The 25,462-nt window shown below is 41.4% G+C and overlaps 2 protein-coding genes across 2 annotated transcripts in view; both read right to left on the reverse strand.

Annotated features, from left to right (window-relative positions):
• Window positions 1-851: 851 nt before the first annotated feature.
• On the reverse strand, window positions 852-4,563 carry MUSTN1 (musculoskeletal, embryonic nuclear protein 1). The gene is made up of 3 exons (XM_048315589.1): window positions 4,259-4,563; window positions 1,416-1,536; window positions 852-1,195 (listed from the first exon to the last, which is right to left on the reverse strand). The coding sequence occupies exons 1-3, from the start codon at window positions 4,265-4,267 to the stop codon at window positions 1,089-1,091; spliced, it is 237 nt and encodes a 78-aa protein (XP_048171546.1). The 5' UTR covers window positions 4,268-4,563; the 3' UTR covers window positions 852-1,088.
• Window positions 4,564-6,941: 2,378 nt separating this feature from the next.
• Window positions 6,942-25,462, reverse strand: part of STIMATE (STIM activating enhancer) — a 36,073-nt gene continuing 17,552 nt past the window's right edge. The window contains exons 3-8 of the mRNA XM_048315588.1: window positions 24,979-25,074; window positions 20,509-20,630; window positions 13,742-13,854; window positions 12,756-12,833; window positions 11,837-11,986; window positions 6,942-10,946 (exon numbers count right to left, since the gene is read on the reverse strand). Coding sequence (XP_048171545.1) covers window positions 10,830-10,946; window positions 11,837-11,986; window positions 12,756-12,833; window positions 13,742-13,854; window positions 20,509-20,630; window positions 24,979-25,074 — 676 coding nt within the window. The 3' untranslated portion in view covers window positions 6,942-10,829. The remainder of the gene's footprint in view (window positions 10,947-11,836; window positions 11,987-12,755; window positions 12,834-13,741; window positions 13,855-20,508; window positions 20,631-24,978; window positions 25,075-25,462) is intronic.

Consider the following 25,462-nt stretch of genomic DNA (forward strand, 5'->3'; position numbering starts at 1 on the left):
ATAAAAGTAATTTCTTAAAAAAAGGGTGGCACTTACCTTACCATCCCCAGACGTGCTGCAGAGACTCAGGGTGTGTGGAAAGCATGGCAGGTGCCCAGAGAGGTTTCTCTGTGCTTGAGCATAAATATCCAGCTGAGGGGAAACATTCTGGGGTTTGGGAGAAAACAGGTTTGATGTTTGATGCAGCAAATCAAGAAGTAAACAGCATTGAAAAATAAACAACTTCCCCTCAGAGTGTGCCGGTGTTGTACAGAGACACTCATTGGCTTCTCATCTCCATGGTCAGGCAGGACATGGTGGCTGGGTCTGTCACCCAACTTCTCACTCGATCCAGTGGGACAGGAGGAAAAAACCACTGGGGAGCGAGCTGAAATCCCTCCCTCAGTGCTGGGGCACTCTGAGAGTCGGGCCTCTGCCGTCCCAGCTGAGCTGCATGAAGGGAAATCATGGCATTGCTGCCCTGAGGGATGTGAGGGGAGAGATGTGAGGAGGGACTTTGAAGGGGGGAGCCATGAGGGAGAAACCGTGAGGGGGAACTGTGAGGGGAGAGCCGTGAGCGGGAAACCGTGAGGGGAGACCCGCCACCCTGTGCCATGCCGCCACCCTGAGGTGCCACTGTAGGCAACACAAATTCGGGTGAAATCTCCAAGTTTCTGTGCTGCCTCTTTGATCAGTTCCTCCTCAGCTCCCTCCTGGTGAGGGCGTGGTGTGAAGAAATTACACTGACACTGAGACCGTCATCAGGCTGTTTGAGTTTGCATTTGACAGACAAAATCATCGCTGGTAGTGCCAAAGCGCCCATGGAATTAATCTGAGCCCTAACTGAAATGAGTCACCACAGTGTGCCAAGCTGAGTCCAACAACCTTTTTTTATTAAACCATTACAGCAAACATTGTCCAATACAGAGAAAGCAAGCATGTAATAAAAATGAACATGGAAATTTTACTCTTTGATATGAGTATATTTCCTACTTAAGGACTTACAGTGGAAATTAACTCCTTGAGTCTACAGTGACTTTAGTGTAAGGAACAGAAATTTTGAAAAATGTTACAACAATCATTTGGGTGAGACACGTCCAGCTCCACTGTCAGCCAAAGACGCTCTTGGCTGGCTCGTCCTTTGGTTTCTCAAAGACTGTTTCACCTCCTGTCCGAGCCCGGCTGAATATGGAAGGTGCTGCACAGCCCATTTGTTCTTGGAAAAGAAAACCAGGAGAGACAATCAGTGAAATACCACCCAAATTTGGGGAGTAAAACTAGTGCTGCTGAAATACTCAAATACACATTTCATAAATACTTCATCTGTCCATCAGATGAGCAGCAGGCTGCTGTTCCAGAGGTGACTCTTTCACTTGAAAAAGGCAATTAAGTAATTGTTTTACTCTGCTTAATTGTTTCCAGTCAAGGAGACTTACCACACTGCCTCATCACTTGGTAGGTTTTGGATTTAATTTCCTGGTTTTTGGTGAGGTTTCCTCTGGCTCCTTTGAGGTCTTCTTCCTTCACTGGAGGACGCTTCTTTTTCACAGGGGCTGGCTAAGAAACAGACCCACATATCAGTATTTTGTGTTTGAAGCACAGGGAACAAAGCTGCCTCAACCCAAAGGCTATAACGTACAAGTTGCTAACACAACTTTTTCACCTATTTCAGTTCTGAGATTACACTCAGCTACTTCGGATCTTCACATAATCACAATTTCACTGCCCTTCCCAAAATCTGTTATCATTCTTACTGTTCTGAAATTGTCTTATTGTACAGCCTTTGAAAGAACAACGGACTACTTAATTTAATGAAGAATTATTTTATTCTTAGATTTTCTTTGTTCAGCCCTGCCTGCTCATTCTGCAGGTAATTCAAGGATATGTCCAATATTTGGAAAGAAAAAATCACTTCATTACTAAGTTGGACTTGTGCCTCCATCTACTTACTACTTCTTTGGGAAACTGGTCAGAGAGATTCCGAATCCGGACTTGCTTTAGTTGGAATAAACACTTGACCCATAGTTATCAATCTTAAATTTAAGAAACAAAAGTATCTGAGCACTCAACAGGGCTCTCTACTGAACACATCTGAAGCACTGGACTTGGAACCCAAAGAAGGAGAAGGAAATCTAATACAGAAACAGATGCATCATCAGGTGGTGCACTGCAACAGCCAAGTACTAATCTGTTTACAGTTTATCCCACTACAAGGAAATAGGGATAACATTGCTTCATATTAGCCTATCCCTATCTTTAAATTAGCACTCCACAGTCAGATACAACCTCAGTCTGCAGCAGCCAACATCACAAGCATTCCCCCTTCAGTTTATTATTTCATGGTCAGATTTCCAATGTCCCACCAGGCAGCCCTCGTGGCAAGATGCAGGGCACAGGGGTATGATTAGGAAGAACAGAAGATTCCCACACTCCAACTCCAACAAAATGGATTTGCACACTGAAACATCAACAAGAAACTTCTCTGACCATCACTACATACACAGGGCTTCTGATATTTGGGTTCTGGCAGTGGTGGAGCCCACTCAGGCACTTCAGGCTAAAAACAGATGTGGAGGGAATCAAATCCCTTAAGGTCTACAAATGGCTGGAGCAGCAAGTCCCAGGGAGCTTGCAGAGACAGCACATGCATGGCTGGCTCTTAGTCGGGTGGGCTGGCTCCACTGCAGCCTTTGGCATGTTTTCTGTCTGCTGCAAACTCCTGGGAACGCTCAGAATAGCTCACTGTCAGTCCCACTTGCATGTATTGTGGGAAAAAACCATTTACAAGATCTCCGGGGAAAACACTCATGAGTAGCCAAAGCAAGCAAAGGGAAACGGTGGCAGCAAACCCTTCAAAATTCACAACAGCTTGTGCATGGTTGTTCAGCTGGTGAACCAATTGTCCCCACAGCCAGGGTGTCACCTGTCCTTCTGTAACGACAACTGGCATGTGATGGGAACAGTCCCTCATACCCATGGCATGCTCCACAGGCAACCAACCCAGAAAGGGAAAAAGTCCCTTGCTTTATTAACAGAAATATGAAATCTGCATAATCTCTGCCCATTATTGGCAACAGACAGTAACTGTGAGGCTTCTTCCCACTGGGACAAGGGAATTCTTGGGGACAGGGTGAGGAAAGGTGGTACTTGGAGATGCACAAAGTTATAGCCAGGCTGAGCAGAGCTCTTGAATGTCACCCAGTCATTTTAAAATAAACCATCTCATGCTTTGATCACAGGAGGATTTTCCAGCAGGCCAGTTGCTGTGGATTAGCTGGCCCCAGCTGAAGAGCAAAGCTGGTGCACAGAGAGGTTATGGTGAGCCCTGGCCAGCAGCTGCCACTGTCGCAGCCCCACCACTGCTAAGTGCTCCCAGATTTGTGAGCAGGGTTTGCCAGGAGCCATTCCCAGCTGGCACAGGCATGCAGCCTGTGCTTTATCTCCTCCTGTCACAAGTCAAAAAGTGCTACTTTACAAGACTTATGACTGGGTTTTAAGTCCTGTTTTCCTTGGAGTAAAGAAAATCAGCTGAACTGAGTTAGACTGTGTGGCTGAAGAACTGTGCTCTCCTACTCTGCCTGTGCTCCTATTCTCCAGCCCACCCATCCCATAAAACCCTCATGCTGAAGAGAGCTCTGCCAGGCACATGCAGCTTGTATTGCAAATATAACATTTATCTGAAACTTCAACATTTCTGAGCTAATTTTAAGAGCACATTGAAGCACTGATTATTGGGGCACACGTTAATTATAAAATTAACATAAAAATATTCATTTTATACAAAATGTCAGTCTCAAATATCCTAACAGTTATAATTTTCAGTCACACTCTTTTCTCCTGCATGTTAATACATTAAGCTTTACACAGTGACATTTCAGAACAGCCACCTCTTTCCAAAACAGAATTTCAAAATCACTGTCTGAGAAAGTGTGATGGAAAGGCAGAGATTCCTCCTTCTGTGAAACATCCCAAAGCAGAGCAGGGGAAATGATTTTTCCCTTTCTACACAAATAAAAATATTTAAGGTAAAACAGAACATTTTAAAGCTAAATTTATTAACTATGTAGAGGGCAGCTGCTTTCCTTCTTCACCAAATAACCTTTCCTAAGAATGAACTTGTTAAAATATTTTAATCACACAAGTCACAGAGCAGAAAAGCTGAATTCACTGGTTAACGAGAGGAACTCGCTAATAAGCTTTTCCAAGCAAAGCATCCAAACCAGTACCAGGTTTGCCAGGCGCTGCTCCGAGGGCAGGCAGCGCACAGATGTCCCCGTACCTGTGACATAACTGCGGTGCTCCCTCGCTGAAATCCCTCCCAGGTCGTTCCCGGCTTTGATTAAATCCAGCCCGTGAGCTCTGCGAGCGCCTGTTGTTTTCCTGGACTTATATAGAGCATCTGAGTGAAGTCATGAGCCGGGTCATCTTCCCAAAGCAGCGCCCGGAATGATTCAGGTTGAGGGACGCTGTTGTTGTCGGGAGGTTTATTCCGGGCGATGACTCGGGCGTGCAGCATTCACCGGGCTGGGCTGATGGGGGCAGGCAGCTGCGGCAGCGGGACGCGGGGAAGCCTGCTCCCTAGAAAAACGCTTCCCGGGGAGTCCGCTGGGGTTCTATTTACAACTTTAAAAGGCAAAATGTTGTTATGGACACAAAATTGACTCTGAATCCTCTAGGGGGAGGGAGGGGAAAAAAAGAGTGGGCATTTGTTTCCCAGCATAACAAAATATGTTTTCTAAAGACGATATAAACCTAATGTCCAACGCAAAACAGCGCCCTGGATCACTTTTGCACAGGGATCTTTAACAGGAAAGTATTGAGACTCTTTTGGAGAGTCAATAAAGTAGGGTATGGTTTTACCGTTACAACTCTATCACTGATCATGCTCTGATGCTGGCTCTTACACAACTGAGACAGTAAGATCACTTTCTACTTCCAGCACTATTAGCAAGTTTAACCATTTCACCCACATCTGTATAGGAACAACTTACTCAGACACAGATAAACTCGGTGTTCCCCACTGCACATGCTGACAGTAGTAAAACCTTTCCTACAACTTTTAATATTTGTTCTCGAAAGAATTTTTTAATTAAGTAAAGCCCCACCACCTCTGAGCATGAATTCAATTTTTCATGACTAGGAGAAGGTTAGGTGGGAGATTGTTTCCCTTTTGTTTTTTTTACATAAAATCTTTACATCATGCAAAAAAATCAGCTTCTGTAACTGCACTCAACACCTACAAAGAACCAAGACACCAGCCAGGTGGGTTAATGTGAGAAGGGCAGCCATGGCAGACCTCCAAACACCTTCCAGAGATAACGACTGTTGCGGTGGTAGAAATCTGCCCTGGCCTTTCCTCAAGCTCTGCCAGTGCTTTTAGGGTACAGAGAACCACAAGAGGTCCCAAAAAATTTGTTTTTTCACTACGAAAACATGGCATCAAACCACAGTTCTAGTGCCGTATGAGCAGGGCTGTGAGATCTGTCGGCTGTGAACTATGCCCCAGGCCTCCCAGTGCCCAATCTGCCTTTAGGCTGAACTCTTTCCAGGCCTGAAATCTTCTCCTTTATTGGGGGAATTATTTGTAGGCTAAGAAGCAGTTTGGCTGTTATGTCCTTAGCCATTCCTTAGGCTGATTTTCTATTTTAAACCCATGGCTTAGTAACCAGAAGTGTTTCTGCAGAGCACCAATGCCCTTAGTAGGCCAACAAAACAGAAAACACTGACTTTTGAAAAAAGACAAATTTTTTTTCTATTGTACAAAGTAACACTTCTCTAAGATGTTTCTCTACAGTCCCACAAGCGTCACTATTCTGACTACCTATTATGACAGGAAAATAGCATCCTGCATGTTTAAAGCAAATATTTAGAATTCAAGACACTGAACTATTATTTTCCCTTCGGCTTTCAAAATTGCTTCAGTTAATTGGTACTGCATATTCCTCACTCAAAAGCAACAGAGTTGTGCTTTCATAGCAATTTAATCTATACAAACAAAATCATTACACAAACAAAATCAAACCACTCAAACCGTGTTTGCCATTTGGGGCAGGTGAAGTGCTCAGAGAGGCAGGCAGCACATCCTAAGGTTTCTAAAACACCCCAAAGCCTGGACAGCTCTATTCTCTTTAATTACACATTTCCTAAACAGGCACAACCATTTCCTTGCACAGATTATGGGCTATTTTTCCTCACAAAGAACCCAGCCTTAATCTACAGTTACTTACATTTTAGAGTAGAAATCCTGTTCACCTGGTTGAGGTCCTGACATCTGTTAAACGGGATGTGAATGACAATGGAACAAGATGGCTCATTTATCCAATAGTGGCCATTAAAACCACAAGTTTTAATCTTTCCACAATAGGAATTGTGAAAAACTCCTTTGCTGAGGAATGGTTCCAACTAAAATATGATGATGACCACAGAGAATTTAGTGAATGTACACACGGCTGCCACCGTGGTCTCCAAATCTCAGGGGAGATTTGACTTTTCCTCCAGGAAAGTGCTAACAACCCCTCAGGGGACTGACACTTGGTAGAGCGAAGATTATACTCTGAATTCCCTGTAAGGATGCAGTGCGTATGGGGCTACTTGGATGTGGTAGGTGGAAAGTATGAAAATAGCAGGCAAATGTTACACAGGAGTTACAAAGACAGGATCGCGTCGATACTGTGCAGCTCCAGCCCTGAAAAAAACCTTCCTCAGGGAACGGATCTGAGAGGAGCCTACAAGGATTCTTAAACTTGTAAAAAAATTTGCAACTTCAGAACAGTGGCTCTTCCTGATCAAATGGGACTTGCCATTAAGGTAGATGAATGTGCTGAAATTAAAATCAGCGTAACTGCGCACAATGAGAGCTGAAGTTAAACTCAAGTAGCAGAACCTGCTTCCCACAAGAGCACACTAAAAACACTGAAACACAGGCATTTTGAAACAGAACAAGTATAAAACAAGTGTACAAATCTGTAATAAGTCAAACTTTATTGTAAACCATTATACAACGTACATCAGATACCCTTAAAAGTTTAAGGTAACACCACTGATTAAACAATATGGTCCAAACAGGGCAGCAGAATACAGCTGTTGGTTTTGCTCACATTGGCTATACTCTGAATTTACTTACAAACAAACCCCACATTCAGTTTGAGACGGATACCTACGCAAGACAAAAACACCTACAAAAGAGTCCCTTTTTTAAAGATACTGCAGTTTTACTTTGTAAAACCATAGTAGTCATTTTCAGTAATTGAACTGGAAACTTCACCTAAAAAAGTTTGCACGCCTATGCTGTAGATGTGCTCTGCCTTGATGTGGCTGAATTTATTCGCTTTCACTACTGGTTTCTCCTGTAAAAAGCACAGCAAAGTTGCAAACACGGGTTAGTCAAGCACAGTGGCAGAGATTCCTTGTGATGCTCAGCTCTGAGCAGAGCGGGAGAGCCCAGGTCCCCCTCCCCAGGCTCGGCAGGAATCAGAGCAGACACCTGCCAGAGGGGATCACTTTGCATTGCTCTAATTTGCAACTCAGTTTCTGAGTTTTCCCTGAAGAAAAGCTGTATAGTACATTTTAGTTAGCAACATTAACAGACAGCATTCACCGACTTAAAGTAAGACAAGGGGACCTGAACATATTGAAGCCAGAACTTGGAAACCACATATTAGACAACACCAGTGTTTTAAGTTTATGCAGATGTGTCACAGGTCAGATACTAGGAACAGTTAATACATTTAGGTTGACCACTCGTGGTAAATTCCATCTCCACCAATATTTCTGTGTCTCTTCTCTAAGTTACAATCCCTTTCTCTTACTTTGGCATACACTACATAGCTTATTTTCATTAAACAGAATCCTACTTCCTAAGCACAGCCTGAATTAAACCTTTGCTATGAGTTGTCCTGAAGTACATTTGCCAGGCAGAAATCTGAGTGACAATTTGAGGATAATGCAAACATGATGTTGCAGTATCACTGCTGGATCAACTCTTTATGAAAAGTGCATTTCAGACTGTACTGCCAATACATTTCAGTGAGTGGTAAGACACAGTGAAGCACTAGGCACACACTCCCTTCTCACATATGCAAGCCAGTCAGACAAAAGCACGTGTCCTACTCATATTTATTGCAAGAATTCCAATTTTTACCTTACAGAGAGGAAAACTGCCAATCTTACATTTTCCATCTCTTTCACAATGATAACAAAGAATGTACCAAAAAACCCCCCATATTTTGTTATTTAGCTAAAATTCTGAATAAAATTATTGTCTTAGTAGAGAAAGTAATTTTTTTCCCCTCTGAAGGTTGCTCCTCCTGTTACTACTGTTGGTATTTAAAACACTTCTGTGTCTTTGGCTCATAGTGCTTTACTACATCATCTTGCTAGGCATATCAAGACCTCACATCAAGTGACATTTAAGCACTTAAGACATGAAAAATTAGGCATTCAGAACCTTTTCTATAATCATATTCAAGAAACTGCTCCATAGCACTTTATACCGCTTTGTACTTGGTCAAAAAGCTTGAGGTCTGCTCAAAACAAATATTTTTACATGATTAAGGCCATAATTTTATACTGACACTTCACAGACTAAACACGAGACTAGGATAATTTTGATAATTGAAGTAACTGGAGGAGGAAAAAGGAAGATAAGATGCAAGCTTGTACAGTTAAATTTGTGTGCGCTGCTCAGTTATCTCAGCTGGCAAGGACAGCCATGGCTCTGCACTGGGACGCAGCACATGGTCAGGAGCTTGAGTTCACTATCTGAAATAGAACAAATCCTATGCTAAAAAAATAAATGCTGACATTTGTGACAAGAGCCAGTCCTAGCTCTTAAACCCGTTTGGAAAAGTGAGCTGTATGAGACTATTCTGTTGATGAGTTCCTTGAAGTACTGTGCTTTTGGAGATCTGCGCCCACCCAGTGGTCAACAGTCAAGAGAAGATGACTCACACAATCAATAAAAAAACCCCAATCCCCCCAAACCAGAGGCAACACTGATTAGGGACCTTTCCCCATCCCCACCCCCCCATGTCAAAAGAACTCAGGTAAGCTTCCACTGTCATTAGTTTCTAGATTTAGTCTAAAGGAAACACTAGTACTTTAACTTATTGCAGTTCTTACATTTCAGTGCACAGTAACAAAGGTCAGTGGCTCAACTAAAACCTCGGGTTTGGGAAATGTCCCTTTGAGCCAGCTGGACACTCCAAGGTGTCAGAGCATCGTGTCCCCTCAGCAGCCACCGGGAAAAGGGATGCTGGAATAGTGAAAGTAAGCACGTGAGCGCACAGTTCAGTATTTACTAAGGCCCAGTTAAGTGGTCTGGATAATAAATCACATTAAGACCTAGTAAATCTATAAAAAAATGTAAAAAATCTTAAAAAGTTCTGAGCAGTTTTCCAATGAAACTGGTTTAAGGCTTGGAATTTTTCTGGTGTCCAGATACTACAACAGATTTGCATTTAAGGTCTGTTGTCACCTCTTTGACACATCGCCTTGTCCTGCACAAGGTTTAACTAAGCAAGGAAAGCTGTCAGAAACAATAATTTAAAAAATACGCAAAGCAAAAGGATGTCACTGAAAACACATCTGCTAGGTTTCAGATCACCACATGTTCTCAATTATCAGAAGAGACACTGAAAATCCCAGAAATGCTGTGGTAACAACCGCACTGTACCCCTTGGGGTTGTTCTTTTACTACTGAAAGATAATGAGACTTTATGGAAATGGAATAGGAGAAATTTTTTTGTAGTCGCCATTAAGCACATTAAGTAGAAGACTGCTTTTTCAACAAAAAACAAGGGACAGAATTGTATTTGCAATATTGTAGCACAACTGCTTCAATCAGATCACAGTCCTGTACTGCAGGCCCTAAAATAGGAAAAGTATCAGAAATGTTCCGTATCTTTTGGGTCACTTGAGAGGTATGCACAAGAGACTTGGAGAAACAGAAATAATTAGAGTCATCCATAGATACTCATTTCACAAATAACTTAACACAATGGATTTTTGTTATACACTAAAGTGCACATTTGTCAAATATGCAAACACCACCTCCTACTGAAAAAGGTATTTTCAAATTATATGGTCAAGAGCACACATAGGACTGCATTTTTTAGTGATATTTGGTGACTTCAGCGGTGACAGAGAGCTTTTCCCTTTGCAATCCCTTTGTCTTAAATCAGGACACAAGGATAAATAAGATTTTCACTACAAATCTTTTGACCTGTTCTGCACAAAAAAGGGAACTGCACCCTTTTCTCTGACAAAGAGAATCTTTAAATACAACTGTATGAAAATATAACTTAAATATAAAATAGTCAAATAGATTTGAGAAGACTTGGAAAAAAATCTTTGTTCCACCTATTAGTTCCATAGGTACCCAGTAGCAAGTAAACATTTGTACTTAAAAAAATAACGTTAAGTTACAGCTCGTAACCATACACTATTCTGCTCTAGGAATTAAGCTGCAAAAGCCAGTTTTAGTAATAAAACACACTCCTTTAACTTAGTCAGCTCTGATGCCTTTTTGAGAACTCCTTACACTGTCCCATCAGTAACCCAAAAGTGAAAGATTCTTTATTTGTTCTCTCTGATCTTCTCTGACACCTCCCATGCGAATCTCCTTAGTGACTTTGTCCCTTTTCCACACATGATGAGGAGACATTCTTGCATAATTGGTCAGTGTGTTTGTAGTGCAACTGAACTGGAAGTCTTCCAACCGCTTTGCCTTCTGTTGGTAGACCTTGCTTGTAAGTCAGTTTGTATGAAAAGGGAGATGCAATTGCAACATTAAACCCCACTGACAGAAGTTTTTGCCATGAAACCTGCAAGTCCACAGGCCAAGGAATGTGTCATACGGGCAGACCAAAGCGATGCTTCTTCTTCTTGATGGGCTTTAAGTTGGTCAGTCTGCGCAGGTCCTCCTCGGCGTCCGACTCCTCCATCTCATCATCTGCTGAAATAAGGATCTAAAAACAAATTACAGCTTCTGAGCACATGGAGCAGTCACACTCCTCCTTCTTTCTACTTTTAAACTTCTACTTTTTTTTAATGCTTGCAAAGCACCTTATTATTTGCTCAGGAAAGAGTTCAGAGAACGCAATTCGGATTTACCGCCACACTATCAAATATCATTGCACATCCTATCAGGAACCTCCAGTAAATTTTGAGGCAGGATGGATGCATATTAATCTCACTACAGCCACTGACTCTGAACCTAAAGAGTGATGCCTGCACCTCCAGAACAGTGGAGGCAGCTTGAGAGGTCTTTATTTAAGCTCTTGATCAACACTGGTAACAATGCAGTCACGTTACCTGGCAAACCACATATAAACAGCATTGTTTATCACACAGGAAAGTTACATTAACTTACTAAAGCTAAACCAACTCACCTCCAAAGAAATCACCCATCCTTCAGCTGAACTAAAACCTGCTCACTTAATGTAATTTAGAAGAACATTATGCTAAGGCAACTATGTAAATAATTCTTGAGAATCAGGTCAGTTGCCTCCACCAGCTCCCTCTCACTTAAAGTTATTAACCTCTCTTTGAATTAGAATTGTCTATTAGTTTTGTACTTCCTGTGAGGTTTTATTTAGAAGCTCTTGCAACAGAGCTCACCTGTGATATTTACATATATTATTGTGTCTTCCTGCCCATCTGGAAGGAAATTAATTGCCAGAGTGGTACAACAATGACATTTTCCTTAACTGGTTCTCAACTGCAAATGCTGGGAGCTACTGCTAGAGGTACATGCTCAGAAAATCAAACCTAAGTTGACAGTGCTACAAAGAAATCAATATCAAGAGGGATGAATTGTATTGATATTGCATTAATTACAATAATTAACTCTACATACTTCTGACTCTGACTCCTCATGTGATGCTGCTCTCCTGTATCGCACTTTACTTCCATTTCTTGAATCTTGTCCTGCTTCCTTTTCTTCAAGTTTAGCTTTTGTCTTCCCTTTCTTCATAAGAAAATTATCTACTACCCAGAACATTAATGCCTGTTAAAGAGAAGGGGAAAATGACAGTTCAGCTTTCTTCAGAGTAGAAGAAACATCCAAATACTGACCAAATGAACTTGACAGTAATTCTGAATTGGCCAAAATCTAAATCTTGTATAGGCACAGCGTGACATGGCTTGTTACACCTTGCAAGAGTGCTCTAGAACCCAGCTACTTTAGTCCTTTGGGGAAGAGATGAAAATAAGAAAAGCAGTGACTATTCACAGTGATGATATATTAACTCTTCATGTAGCAATGCTTTACTAGCACTTATTACATGCAAGGACACCCACTATCTCTGGCTCTAATTCCTAAATCCCAGATTGCTGAAAGAGTATACTTTGGGAAGGATGACTGCACACTTGCCCTTTTGCTCTGCTCCACCACAGGCTAGCCCCTAATAGCTATGGTCAGACACAGGATACTTCACAGGATGTCTGTCCTTAGACCAACTGCTTCCTAAAGCAAATTTCACTGTAATTTTATAATCTCTATGTCAGTATTTCAGTACTACAGTCAATCTACTGAAGTCATCAGGCCAAAGAGGACTATGAGGCATTCCTGCTGCTCTCCTGAGCCTGGTTCTTTAGCTCCATATGGATTTCAGCTTTGTAAAATCTACATATCCAGACATTTTACCCATTGTTTAACAGCCCTTAAATTAACTTAAGCACCAAGGTACACTGTGTTTTAAGGACTAATGTTAATTAATGAACACATGGCAGAAGGACATCCAAGTAAACATCTCATGGAAGTGAGTTGTACTAACGTTAACAAAGAAGGGAACTATCAGCATGACGATTGCCAGCTCCAGCTGGGGGTTCTCTATGGGATTCAATAAAGCCACCTGTGAAAAGAAAAGGATCAAGTTCAGCTCATGGCAGTATGAGCACACAACTGGGTTAGGCAGGGCAATGTTCACTTACAAGCTAATGTGACAGAAATAACGCGGATGAACCAAAAAAGGGCAGCTTGGAGAAAAGCAAAGTATTTAGGACAGCTTATAAATTATCACAGATAAGTAAGTGGGACTGACAAGAAACTTATCTCTGTCATTTTTGTTTATAGAAGTCTGAGGAGCTGAGTTAGAATCATCTTGAACATTTTAGAGCTGCTCCCAAGGAACATGTTGTAGATTCCATCTTTAGGAAATTTAAACAGAGCAGAGTTTTGCAAAAATATACAGTAAGAAGAAGAGAGTTCCCAAAGTAGTCCAGAGCATACAATAGAGCTAACTGGTTTTAATGGGCTGCAACAGCACCACTTTGAATATTTGGCTGCACAGAGTCCATCAAAATAAAGATTTATCCAGCCAGCATCAGTGGATTCACTAATCCACTGCAAATTTCTAAAAGTCTACAGTTAAGATCTATCAACAAGGTAAGTAAGGCAAAGAAAATTCTTTAAAATACTACAAGAATACAAAATAGCGTAGGCAAGAATTAAAGAGTTAAAAAAAAAGAAACAACCACTTAGTAGTTTCAAGGGCACTTTAGACAAGGAGATAGAATAAAATTTTAGATATTTCAGTTTACAAAAAACCCCTCAAAATATGGTATGATATTCCTGGCAATGGATAAAGGCCTCATTAGCAGCATTCCAATTAAACTGTAAGAACATACCACTGCCACAGAGTTAATTGGCAATGACTGTAGACAATTATGATGCTTGAGCCAAACCAATAAATGCTACTGGAAGCCTTTACAGCTTCCACCTAAAATTCACTTGTCTGCAAAATGCTGTAAAAACACAAACCTCTTTCCACTGAGGTATAAGCAGCACTATGATGATGATGGTTTTCTCAAATGTCATAATCATTATGTACAGAGCACACTGGCCCACCCAAGCACTGCACTGCAGCGGGTCACCTGCAAGAAGGAAGAAAGGTTCGATGTATGCATAGGTTTGATTTTACTTCATAGTAAACATCTTATAAAAGCAGTATTAGAAGAGGCAGCAGGGCAGCTAAATCCTGTAGAAGTGCCTTCTCCAATTTCTTTAGTGCCACTCCTTCCCCTCCCTCACCCCAGCTTTCAGAAAGTATCAGAAGCTGAATCTAACAGGACTTTGTCCCATTCAGCAACACCTGTGATATGCTCACACTGTTCCACATAATCTGATGAAAGCATGACAGATAAAGTTTCATTGTGTTTCTCATCATATTGTTAATTTTGAGCCTCTATCATGACATATTAAGTGTCTTAAAAGGGAAAATTTGAGGGAAACAAGGCTGGGGAAATGAAAGGGAATAGACATTTCCCTTCAGTCTAAGTAGATCTATGATTTCCACCATTGTCCCCAGGCTACCTTAAACTTATTTTTCCTCTCTACAAAACTGAAGCAACAGGTGCAAGAGCTGCTATAAAAAATTTACTGAACAAAAAATTAGGATTATATTTTAGTTCCAATGTGAAAGGGTTTGAAATTCTGCTGCACCTCGAGGACAGAGTGAGGACCTGAGTGCATGAAGTTATCTGCCAGGACAGAAAGAAGACTACAAATATTTGAACAGGAAAACTTATGCACACTATTAGACTCTTTGAAAGAAGGCAGAGAAAGAAAAAGAAGACAAAAAGGGGGGAAAAAGAGCACTGATAAGCCTAACAAGCTTTGCAGGTGAGCTTGAAGCTGCACTTCACTGGAAAACAAAATCAAGGTATGGAGAGGGTGCAGCAGCCTCTGCAATCTCTTCAAAGGCAGCTCCAAACTCTTAGCTTGCAGATGAATAATGGGCAATGGAAAATCAGATGCCTTTATGTGTCTGTAATGCATAATGGACAGTTGCTGCTTCCTTTTCTGGAACACTTCTGAAAGGCTTTCAGTATTAATATTCGGTAATAGTCTGAGACTTAGTGTTTGCTGCTGAAGTGCTACACAGAGAAACTGATAAATCAGACTGGAGTTCAAAACAACAAATACTTCCTAACCGAGCTTTATAGGATAAGTTTGTGATCAACACTCAGCAGTCCGAGAGGAAAGTGATTAAAATGCTCAAGCTTTACAATTATATACTGCAGTTTACAGCTCCTCTTGTAAAAACCCAAAAAGTTAGAAATTTGAAAGGGAAAAACATCAGTAAGTCAAAGTCGAGCAACTGTGATTCTTCTGAAGATACAAGGCCTGAATTAGATTTGAGAATTAAATTTTAGCAATTAATTTCTATACTCTATTACAGTATCCTGCAGTGGTAGGGAGAAGAGAGATCCAACAGGCAGGAACTGTGCAGCAAGATTGATTTATTTAATTATTTTACAAACTCTTTATAGACTTCTTTCTTCATAGTCTAATTGGTCAAAGGATCAGCCACCCCTTGGGGGTGATTGGCTAGAATCCCAAAACATCCATTGTCAAAATATTTTTCTACTGTACCATAAACAAAGCTCTGCAAGGTCGCAGGTGTTCATAGTTTATAGAACTCTGCTAATATCTTCTGTGAGAGAGAAAAGTATCTCACGGGACTGGAAAGAAGCAAGAGAAATTCTTGCTAGCTGTATTTTTGTATCCACAATACTCCACATTTTTATTACAGTATCCTCTAGCTTTCCTCATTAAATAGCAAATACTAAAAAAAAATTTAGATTTAGCTACAGCCTTACCATTGAAACTAAGTTTATTCAAAGCTCCTTTCCAATCTTTATTTAGTTTGTAAAAGCAAAGACAGTGAAAACAATTCTGCATCTATCTCAACTCTCAGGAGATTCTATACACCCAAAAACTGTGAAACTCTGTATTAAGAGTGTTGTGCACTCTCACCAATGAATGTTTTGTTCCATAATGTTTTTGTGGGGAGTGGTGTTGCTTTCTTTGGGTTTTTTTTGGTTTTTTTTTTTGGTACATGACTGAAATTAGAAGTTGCGTATATTAAATTCTACTTGAGGATTTTTGTGTGCCCTACTGCACCTACAAAATTATTTCTCAGCTGTAATTACAAGTGGGGATAACAGGGATGCTGCCTACTATTACGAAGTCCTTTGACAGTGTCCCAGTAGTATCCTTGAAGAAAAGCTTGGAAGGCACAGACTGGGTGGATGAAGATACAATTCTGCTATGAAGGAAAAAAGCTTTCACAGGGAGAGTGGTTAAACCTACTGGAGTAGGTTGTTCAGATAAAGGGGTTCTTAAATCTCAAACCATGGATAAATTAAAAACTGACTGGACCATGCCCTGAACAACCCATTTCAACTTTGAAGTTAATCCTGCTTTGAGCCAGAGGTTGGATTATGTGACCTCTGGAGATCCTTTCTAACCAATTTTTTCTATGGTTTTATAAGTAATGAAATTCAAGTTAATAACATTACCACACCCAGAAGGTGCTCCAATGAATATTTGGGACATTTGTACATTCAGAGGTTTGGTACACAAACTCAAAATTTTAACTTAATGTTGAAGCCATAAAGCTCTAATTTAATTTCTAAAGTCTCTTACAGTAATCTCTTGAATTCTGATTTTTACCTGTCATGTACAGAATAATCCAGGAAATTAATGGAAATCTTGCTACTGCAAGAAAAGCAAATAAAGAAAGAAACTAAAAAATTATGAATCCTCTGCAGTGACAACTGTAGCAGCATTTTTGGAAAATGCTGGGCAATGCCAAACCAGATACTTGTGTCTGCCACTGCCATCAGCTGCTTTGTGGAAGTATGTTTAGAGACAGTTCTTGAACCAAATACCTGTTATTCCTCTGTCCTGTAACTTTCTTCTGTTCTTCAAATCCTGAAATTTTTTCTTAAGAAAATGCCAAATCACAGAACTACTCCAAAATAAATTTTAAATAGTTTTGAAGTCAGTGCTATCTACCCCACATGGGTATAAGTAAGTTGTTCTGCAAGTGGCAAATGAAGAGCTGGAGGGAAAAGATGCATCAAATACAATTTCTGAGCTCTGCCACAGAGAGGCAAAGCCAAGCAAAAAGGCCACACCACAATTCAGTTGCCAAAAGAGTTTATAAGCACCAGGAGGGATTTATCACCTGTTTTCTACTCGCAGCAGCTAAAGTAGCTCAAGACAAGAAGGGAAGGAGAACGCAGGAAACATTCTTTTCAGTACAGATCATGACTACTTTTCTCCTCTTTACACACTCCAATATATTAACTGATTCTGCACTTCTATTAAAATCCAACTGCAGATGTAATGAATCTGAAAATACAAAACCAGAGATATGAAGACAAATCCAATAAAATTAAAAATTCTGATGTAAAAAAGCCCTCGAGGGAGCGTCATGCTCCTTTGTTCATAAATCAGACTGCAGTGCTGTTTTGCTGTACAAACAGCTACCATTTATAAATGCTGATATTTTGATACCCATTCCTTCCTTGAGGCATTTATGCTTAAAAACTAACCTCCATATAAAGAAGAGGCTTTTCAAACCAGCAGGACACTGCTATTTTTGTGACAGCTTCAAGTAATGAATCACCAGGGATCAAGTAATAGAGCTAAGAAGGGAAATGAGCTCACAGTGAGAACTAACTTGAGACAAATGATTATTTAGGCTCTAGAAACACAAACATCACTCAATCACAAGAAGAGACTTGTCTGGGGCTGGAAGGAAGGCTCCTGTTTGTTTTCCCACACTTACAAACAAACTGAAATCACACTGATCTCCAAGCTGAGGACTTGACTTTACTACTCCAGATAAAATGCACCAAGACTCGGATACTTTTCAGTGAGCCATGGGGTGGAGAAGAGAGGAGACCTTATTGCAGCATTCCAGTACCTGAAGGGGCTCCAAGAATGCTAGAGAGGGATTTTGGAAAAGGCCACGGAGTAAGAGGACAAGGGGGGATGGCTGCCCAATGCCAGAGGACAGGGTTAGATGGGATATTAGGAAGGAATTCTTGGCTGTGAGGTTGGCAGGACACTGGCACAGGGTGCCCAGAGAAGCTGTGGCTGCCCCATCCCTGGAAGTGTCCAAGGCCAGGCTGGATGAGGCTCGGAGCATCCTGGGATAGTGGAAGGTGTCCCTGCCCATGGCAGGGGGTGGAATGAGATGGTCTTTGAGTTCTCTTCCAAACTGTTCTGTAATTCTGTACTAAACATCCACATTTAACTTCAAAATACCAAGTTCTAAACACACTTGCAACCCCACAGAACTGCATTTTAGTGCCCTCTTCTACCCTACTTGCTTTATTTTAAATAATCTTATGAAAAATAAGGGTGTTCTTTGGGTCAAACTGAAAAATTTTAAATAAACTGGTAATATGAGGGTTTTCACTCCAGAAACAACAGGGACACTTAACAGAAGATGACAGCAAATGATCCAGTGCAACTTGTCCTTTTAGATGGAATTTCTCACTGAGGGCCTAACCTTACTGCACAGCCAAAACCAATAACTTTCCATCTGCTCTCTAATTCTCCTTATATCAGAAGCCTCTTCCACATGATTAATGGAAACACAGATTTGCAATATGCTTTAAAATAGCCCCTACAATAGCTCGATTAAAAACCTAACACACTAAGGGCAGGACAGCACATTAATAAAGATGCAGAAAAGAAAGTTAGTGACTAATAAAATGATCTGATATTAGAAAGAACAACTAAGTAAAGAGGATTTCTGTAATTTCATACATCACTTATATACACACACACAGGAGAATACTCAATAAACAGGTTCAGGTGTTTTAGATGTCCTAATTCAAAGTGACAATACTGGAGCAGCCACAGACCACCTCCACAGCAGAACACAGGTCCATTTGTTGATTTTAAGAGCTTAATTACTGCAGTCAGAAATGCCTCATTACTAAAATAAAACTGGGTTAATTTCGAAAGTCAGGAAGAAATAGTTAAATTGCAGGAGAGTGAATGTACTCCCCACATCTCCCCATTCACCCAGACTGCTTATTATCAAAAGAACATTAAAATGGGAAAGGACAACAGATTACACACACACAAAAAAATCAAAATGTTATTAAGAAGAAATAAAATCTAAGATCTGACATGATTACAAGTACCTACCTATAACTGTAATAGATGCAACAATTTTTTTCTCTAAATGGAAACTCAAGTTTTATATGGGCTGAAAGCTGCTCAAACATCTTTAAATGGCTTCAAGCCAAACCAACAATCAGAAAATAAGGCTCTGGGCAAGAGGTCTCACCTCTTTCCTTGCCCCTTCACCTTCTCTGGGCATTGGTGCTTACCTAATCCCTTAGAGACACAAGTCTGGGGACTAATCTGGAGGAACTATTTACTTTTTTTACATCTAGTGAATTTTTGATGGTTTAGCTCTCTTGGCCAGTTCCCTGAAGAGTCAGATATGCACCAGTCCAAGGAAAAGAGTGGAGATACTGGACTGTGGCATGTGAGATAAAAGCAGATAAACTGCATTGTGGCAGTGCTGATTTCAACAGCTTAAGTGGCCATAAACTGCACCCTAAAAGATACACATTAAATCTATATAAATCTAACATGCCCTAATGGTATAGGCAGTTATTTCTCCTAAGCTGCTTGTCATCATCTCTAAACCTCTGACATTAAAGCAAATAGCAATTAATGCTACTTGATTGCAAAGTTCTCAAGCTTTTAAAGTGCTCCAGTTTCACAAGGCCTTTATTTACTCTTAGTTCTGTCAGCTACTTAGGATTATTAAAACCAAAGAAATCTACAAAACCAAAATCCTACCAATAATAATTATAAAACTGCTGTGAAAGTTCTTAATTTATTAGGCAAACATTTTTAACTTTAGTAAACTTTGCCCCCTGCCAAACCATTGGAGTTTTTTTCTCTCTGATTAAGAGCCACAGTTCACTTGCAAGGCAACATCTCCTCCCATTCCTATCTCAAGGAGCTTCAAATGTGATTTTTAGCATGTATACAAAACTTTGATTTTCAGCAACCTGAGAATAACAGACTGAACGAAATTAAATGTTGATGGTGAGTATGTGTGATACTCAACTGCAGCTGCAAATCCACAACCTCTGCACATCAGTGGACTTCTGTGTAATGTAATAGAAGATAAAACTCTGCAACTTCACCTGAAAGTGATTTCACGGTCTGTCCCTCACACATTTTCCACCAAGGATACAAGCCCTACATGCACAAGCTCCAATGATCATTACTTGAGGAGCAGCACAGGCCATCTTGCCATTCCTTTCACTGAAGGGATGTGGCTGCTTAAAGAGGGCTGGCAGAATTCTTGGTCTGTATCTTCAGACAATGGCATGTGGTTCAGTGAAAGCTTTAATAGAAAATGACCTTCCAGCAACCATTTTTTCAGAAAGTGTTTCAGAGTAAATTTATCATATTGGTATTTTTTCCAGGAGATTAGCCAATATCATAATTTGTTGAATCACTCCTTAAAAAAATAAATATTCAAGCAGTTGCTCCAAACTCAGTAAATGCTCAGAACTTGTTGAGCTTTCTAAGACAGAAGGTGCATGCTTAGATATAGAACTTAAAAGAACCCTCATGACAAGTGAAATATTAAAATGATTTGTGAAATGATTTTAGGATGAGTTAACCAATTGCTGAAGTACTCTGAGATTCTACCCTGAGAATCATTTCAGTGCCAGAACAGAAACATTTACCATATTCCCCGAAGCGAAGGGACTCCCACTGCTGCCATTCCACAATGCTGCTGACAGCACGGATCCCGATGTAGATTAGCAGCATTCCTAATGTGGCATCCAACAAGAAATTGATAAGGTACCTGAAAGGAAAAACAGAAAAGAAAACAAGGAGTCAGGGTCCATTTTCTGCAGGCTCAGGGTATTTTAACACCATGATAGATAAAAGATCTGTGTTGGGGTCCCTCCCCTGCCGTGTAGCCCTGGGAGAGGGGGCCCTGAGGGCACAGGCACGGGGTTTCCTGTCCCTGCTCAGCCTCGTTCCCATGGGTTGGTTTGTGTTCCCTGCGCGGGGAGAAGGACCCTTGGTCCCGTGACTGGAACAGTTCCTGGGCAGAGCTCCGGCCATGCGGCTGGAGAAATAAACATCTCTGAAACAGCTATCAAGAATCTGTCTGTCCGTATATATTTCCTTTCCACGGGACTCCTGGTTTGATATATGCGTGTTGCAGTATCCCCACTGCAACAAATGGTGGAGATTTGTGAGCAGAACGATCCCCGATCCCTAAGCGACTGATTTGTGTGAGTAAACCCTGGAAACTTTGGATTCCTCTTCTTGGTTTTGCTTTGCTATTCCATATCTAAACTATGGAGGAACCGTGGGAAGACTCTTGGCTCTCAGAGCCGCATATGGACATTTATCTTAAACTTAAAATGATTCTTGAACAACGATTTGTAAATTTTAGCTTGATTCAAGCTCAAAAAGAACTGAAACACTTCCTGGCATGGTTGTTTAAGAACTTTTTCTATGTTTCTTGGGATTTAATTCTTACCAAGGGCTTTTGGAAAACCGTTTGGACACAGTTAATACTAGAGTCAAAATATATGCCGATGGAAGAATATTTTCGTGAATATTATTTAGTTACTGAGACTGTTGAGCAATGTCAGCTGTGTCCTGGTGAAGGGAAGCGTGGCGCAGGGACCGTGCGGCCCAGGCCACGTGCACCGAGCGCTCTGAGAGCGGCGGCGAGGCAGTTCCCGCGTGCGGGCGGAGCCACGCGAGCCGCAGTGTCGGTGGCGGAGCGGGGAGCGGCGGGACCCGGCGGTGCCTGCCCGGTCCTGTGCAGCGCGTGGTGGAGCGAGCCCCGTGAACGCCCGGCCGAGAGGGGCGGCGCGTGGGCAGCGGCTGGCGGCGATGGCGGTGGAACGGAGCCGCGCCCAGCCGAGACGCGCGCTGGAGCGGAGCACGGGGGAGTCATCGCTCGGGGGCCCGGCCGAGACGTGGGTGCAGCGCCCGGCAGCGGCAGCAAAGCTGTGACCAGAGGAGGCGACGCACGGAGAACTGAGCGGCGTGGCCCGGCCCGGCCCGCGCGGCCCCGAACGCGACCCCGGGAAGAGCGCGCAGGCACCAGCAGCCCCGACAATTCCAACACGGGAGCGACCGAAAGAGAGAACAAAGACGCAGCGAGACAGAAAACAGCAGACACTCGGAAAAAGGAAAAAATCATAGTAACTAAGATCTTAGGGATAGTAAAATGGTATAATGTTAAGCAAAATTATGGTTTTATAACAAGATGTGACAACCAGCAAGACATATTCGTGCATAGAACTGCTATTAAAAAGAATAACCCTGAAAAATGCATCCCAAGCTTGGGAGATGGAGAAGTGGTGGAATTTAATATTGTACTAGGGAGAAAAGGGTTACAAGCATCGCAGGTCACTGGGCCTGATGGTGTTCCTGTAAAAGGCAGTATATATGCAAAAAATCGTAGTCATGTTAGACAGTATCTCCGTTGTAAGCCCCCCCTACAGTTTCCCTTTCCTAATCCCACCTTTCCCTTTTACCCTATGTCCTGTTACCCCCAGTGTATTCCCAATCCGTTTTTTCATCCATGGTTTCCCTCACAAAACCATGCTTTTGCCAATTGTTTCCCCAAAAATCCCTTTCCAATGCCGAGTGGGGGATGAAAAGGGGGAGGGAAGAAGTTAAACCCTCTCCTGCCTCAGTTTCCCCACAAAGCATGCTCAGAGAGTTCTGTCTCCCTTCTGTCAGCCCTAAGATGTTCCACAGAATCTGTTTGGACATTTAAAGACTCAGGAGGGTGGCTTGTTTTGTTTTGAAACTGTTCTTGTTATGTTTATCCAGTTGTTTTCATTCTCCTTTTATTAAAATAAAACGGGTGAGGTGTTGGGGTCCCTCCCCTGCCGTGTAGCCCTGGGAGAGGGGGCCCTGAGGGCACAGGCACGGGGTTTCCTGTCCCTGCTCAGCCTCGTTCCCATGGGTTGGTTTGTGTTCCCTGCGCGGGGAGAAGGACCCTTGGTCCCGTGACTGGAACAGTTCCTGGGCAGAGCTCCGGCCATGCGGCTGGAGAAATAAACATCTCTGAAACAGCTATCAAGAATCTGTCTGTCCGTATATATTTCCTTTCCACGGGACTCCTGGTTTGATATATGCATGTTGCAGTATCCCCACTGCAACAGATCTGCAAATATGTTGAGAAGCCAGAGTACTGAGAACAATCATTTACCTACTTCTGTAATTACAGATAGCCTGAAATTTAAATAGTTTTAGAAGCCTCAATATTTTATTTCTGTCTTTAAAGATCCCACAACTTTCTAAAAATAGTTATTTTCTAATAATTGTCCACCAAATCTGAGTTTTAATTAACTTCGCATTAGCCAAACATTAAAATTAAGGCTGAGTGTTTGCAGAGGAAGCTCGGCAATTCCGAGCCTGCACGAGTCCCACAGAGGCCACAAGAGGCTGCTGTAAGCCCGCAGCAGGAAGGCAGCAGCAGGAGCAGGGAAAACAGAGGTGCCAGCATCTATTCCACATCCAGTGGGCACACCAGGGATGCCCGAGATTCCCAAACACTCGGGGCTCACCCTGGGATGTGTCCTTAACCTGCCCACCTGTACCTGGCACAAACAGGACCTGCTGTGCTGCTGCCAGGCAAGTCTGGATCCGCTTTCAAACTTAAGAAATATTTTTCCTAACGTAGGCTTCGGTTAATACTATGTGGTTTTTTTTCTGCCATCAAGAATCTGCACCCTTGTCTGAGAAATTATGCAGCTCCACACTGTAATTTCTGTTATGCTGAGAACACTGAATAACCTCACTCTCTTACTTGTTCTGTGTCATGTTACACTTAAAAGTGGAATTTGAAAATAAAAATATGTAGACTGCAGAAGAGAATGCACATGTCAGTAAACCCTTTATTTTGAAAACACAACACGAAGGTATTTTTAGTTTTAAAATACCATAATACACTACTGTGCTACAGTTTTAAACACTGACAATTTTTGGCATGCTTTTGTTACCTTACTTGAATATATACTTTGACTTATAAAAATGGAATGAAAGTAATTTGCACCTGCCAGTTTTTAAACCTATCAGGAAATTCTTAAATCTATGAGCAAGGAAAATCCTACAATGATGCCTGGAATTATTGAAACTGTAATAATTATAATTCAAACTTTACAGTTAATGTGCTAAAATAAATACATTTTGCCTAGCAAAATGCTTTGTGGTGGGAAGAGAAAAGCAGTGCTCTCCTTATACATTTATACCACGCAGGAGCACAAAAGGAACCAAAGGGGAATAAGAGATACAGAAAAGAGGCTTGTGCAGCAACACAAGCATGTTCCTTGAGCTGTGTGTCTCTTTTGTTTACCAAAGAACGACAAGTGAGCAGATGCCATTGAAAGGAACTGGATTGGTTCTAAAAGGCAAATTACTGGGCTTTTAAAAGTAATTTCACAGCTTCCATTACCAGCAAAGTGTAAGCTACTTTGAGCATGAGCCTTATCAAGAACAAACCCAAGCAATTACCATTTGCTTCAGGAGCTCCTGTAAAGAGCCTGTTGGGATCTTAGTCATAAAATCTTCAGGTTTAATACACTACAGAGAAATGCTTATCTATTTAGTCACACTGCTCCAAGCATGACATTGCAGAATTAATTTCTGTACTAACTGCCTGGCTACCAAGCAAGATTCCCCATTTTTAACAAAATGAAAATAATACTGCAGCAGCCAATGTAGGTTTTAGAAGAAAATACAAACACAAATGATTTTTGCTAAATAACCCTGAAAGCAACCTCACTTTGCATTAGAGCCTTGCTTTACTACAGTGAACACAACTGGATGTTCATTTCCTTTGGTCCCAGCACCTTCAAACAAACAAACAAACAAACAAACAAACAAACAAACAAACCTGAACTGCAATGTGCATCCCAAGTCCTCATTCATTCACTGGAGAGGGACAAGTAGAAAGGCTTTGCCCTTGGTTTAAAATATCTACACACAGGGCAGACTCCTGCCAGCCATGAACTTGAAGAGGAGAATTCTTAAACCTCAAGGTTTTTAAAGTGGCTGATTTTTACCATGAAAACTGTATTCTGAGCTCTATCTTGCCTTACCATCCACATACACCATCAAACTCAGCTACAGAACTTCCATAAAGACCAGTTATTCCAAAATTAAACACTTACAGTGAACAAGGGTCTTCTTCTGTAAGGTCTGATAAGTAGACATTTGCAAAGTGGATGAACAACATCCCTATGGCTTGCTTGGAAGTATCTAAAAACCTGTGTAGAGTAAAAACAGTTCTTAAGACCCACAAACAACACAGCCAGACATTGCAAATTTATGTTAATTAAAACTCCATCTCTGCTATTAATTTTTTTTCTCCAAATGAGAACACCAGAATGATAAAAGTATCATGGTATTTAGCTTTTATTTAACAATGTTCCATTTTAAATTCTGCTGCTATTTCTTCTAACAATAACCCAAATCATTATTAACTTGAAACCTACCACTGTAAACATAAAGTCTACGGATATCCTCTTGGTGTCATACGCATTATCCAAGAGCTAATCCTGACTAACTCTAGCTAAGTCTTTAATAACCTCCTGGAAACAATGAGTATCCCAGTCCTGATAGGTATTTTGGACCTTTTATGTTTATGCATTTTTA

The sequence above is a fragment of the Corvus hawaiiensis genome, chromosome 11 (assembly GCF_020740725.1).
Source record: "Corvus hawaiiensis isolate bCorHaw1 chromosome 11, bCorHaw1.pri.cur, whole genome shotgun sequence".
NCBI lineage: Eukaryota > Metazoa > Chordata > Aves > Passeriformes > Corvidae > Corvus > Corvus hawaiiensis.

Excerpts from the sequence above, each read along its gene's own strand:
- MUSTN1 (XM_048315589.1), bottom strand. Across the intron at positions 1,196-1,415 it reads CCAAGTGATGAGGCAGTGTG|AACAAATGGGCTGTGCAGCA; the intron begins GTAAGTCTCCTT and ends TTCTTTTCCAAG.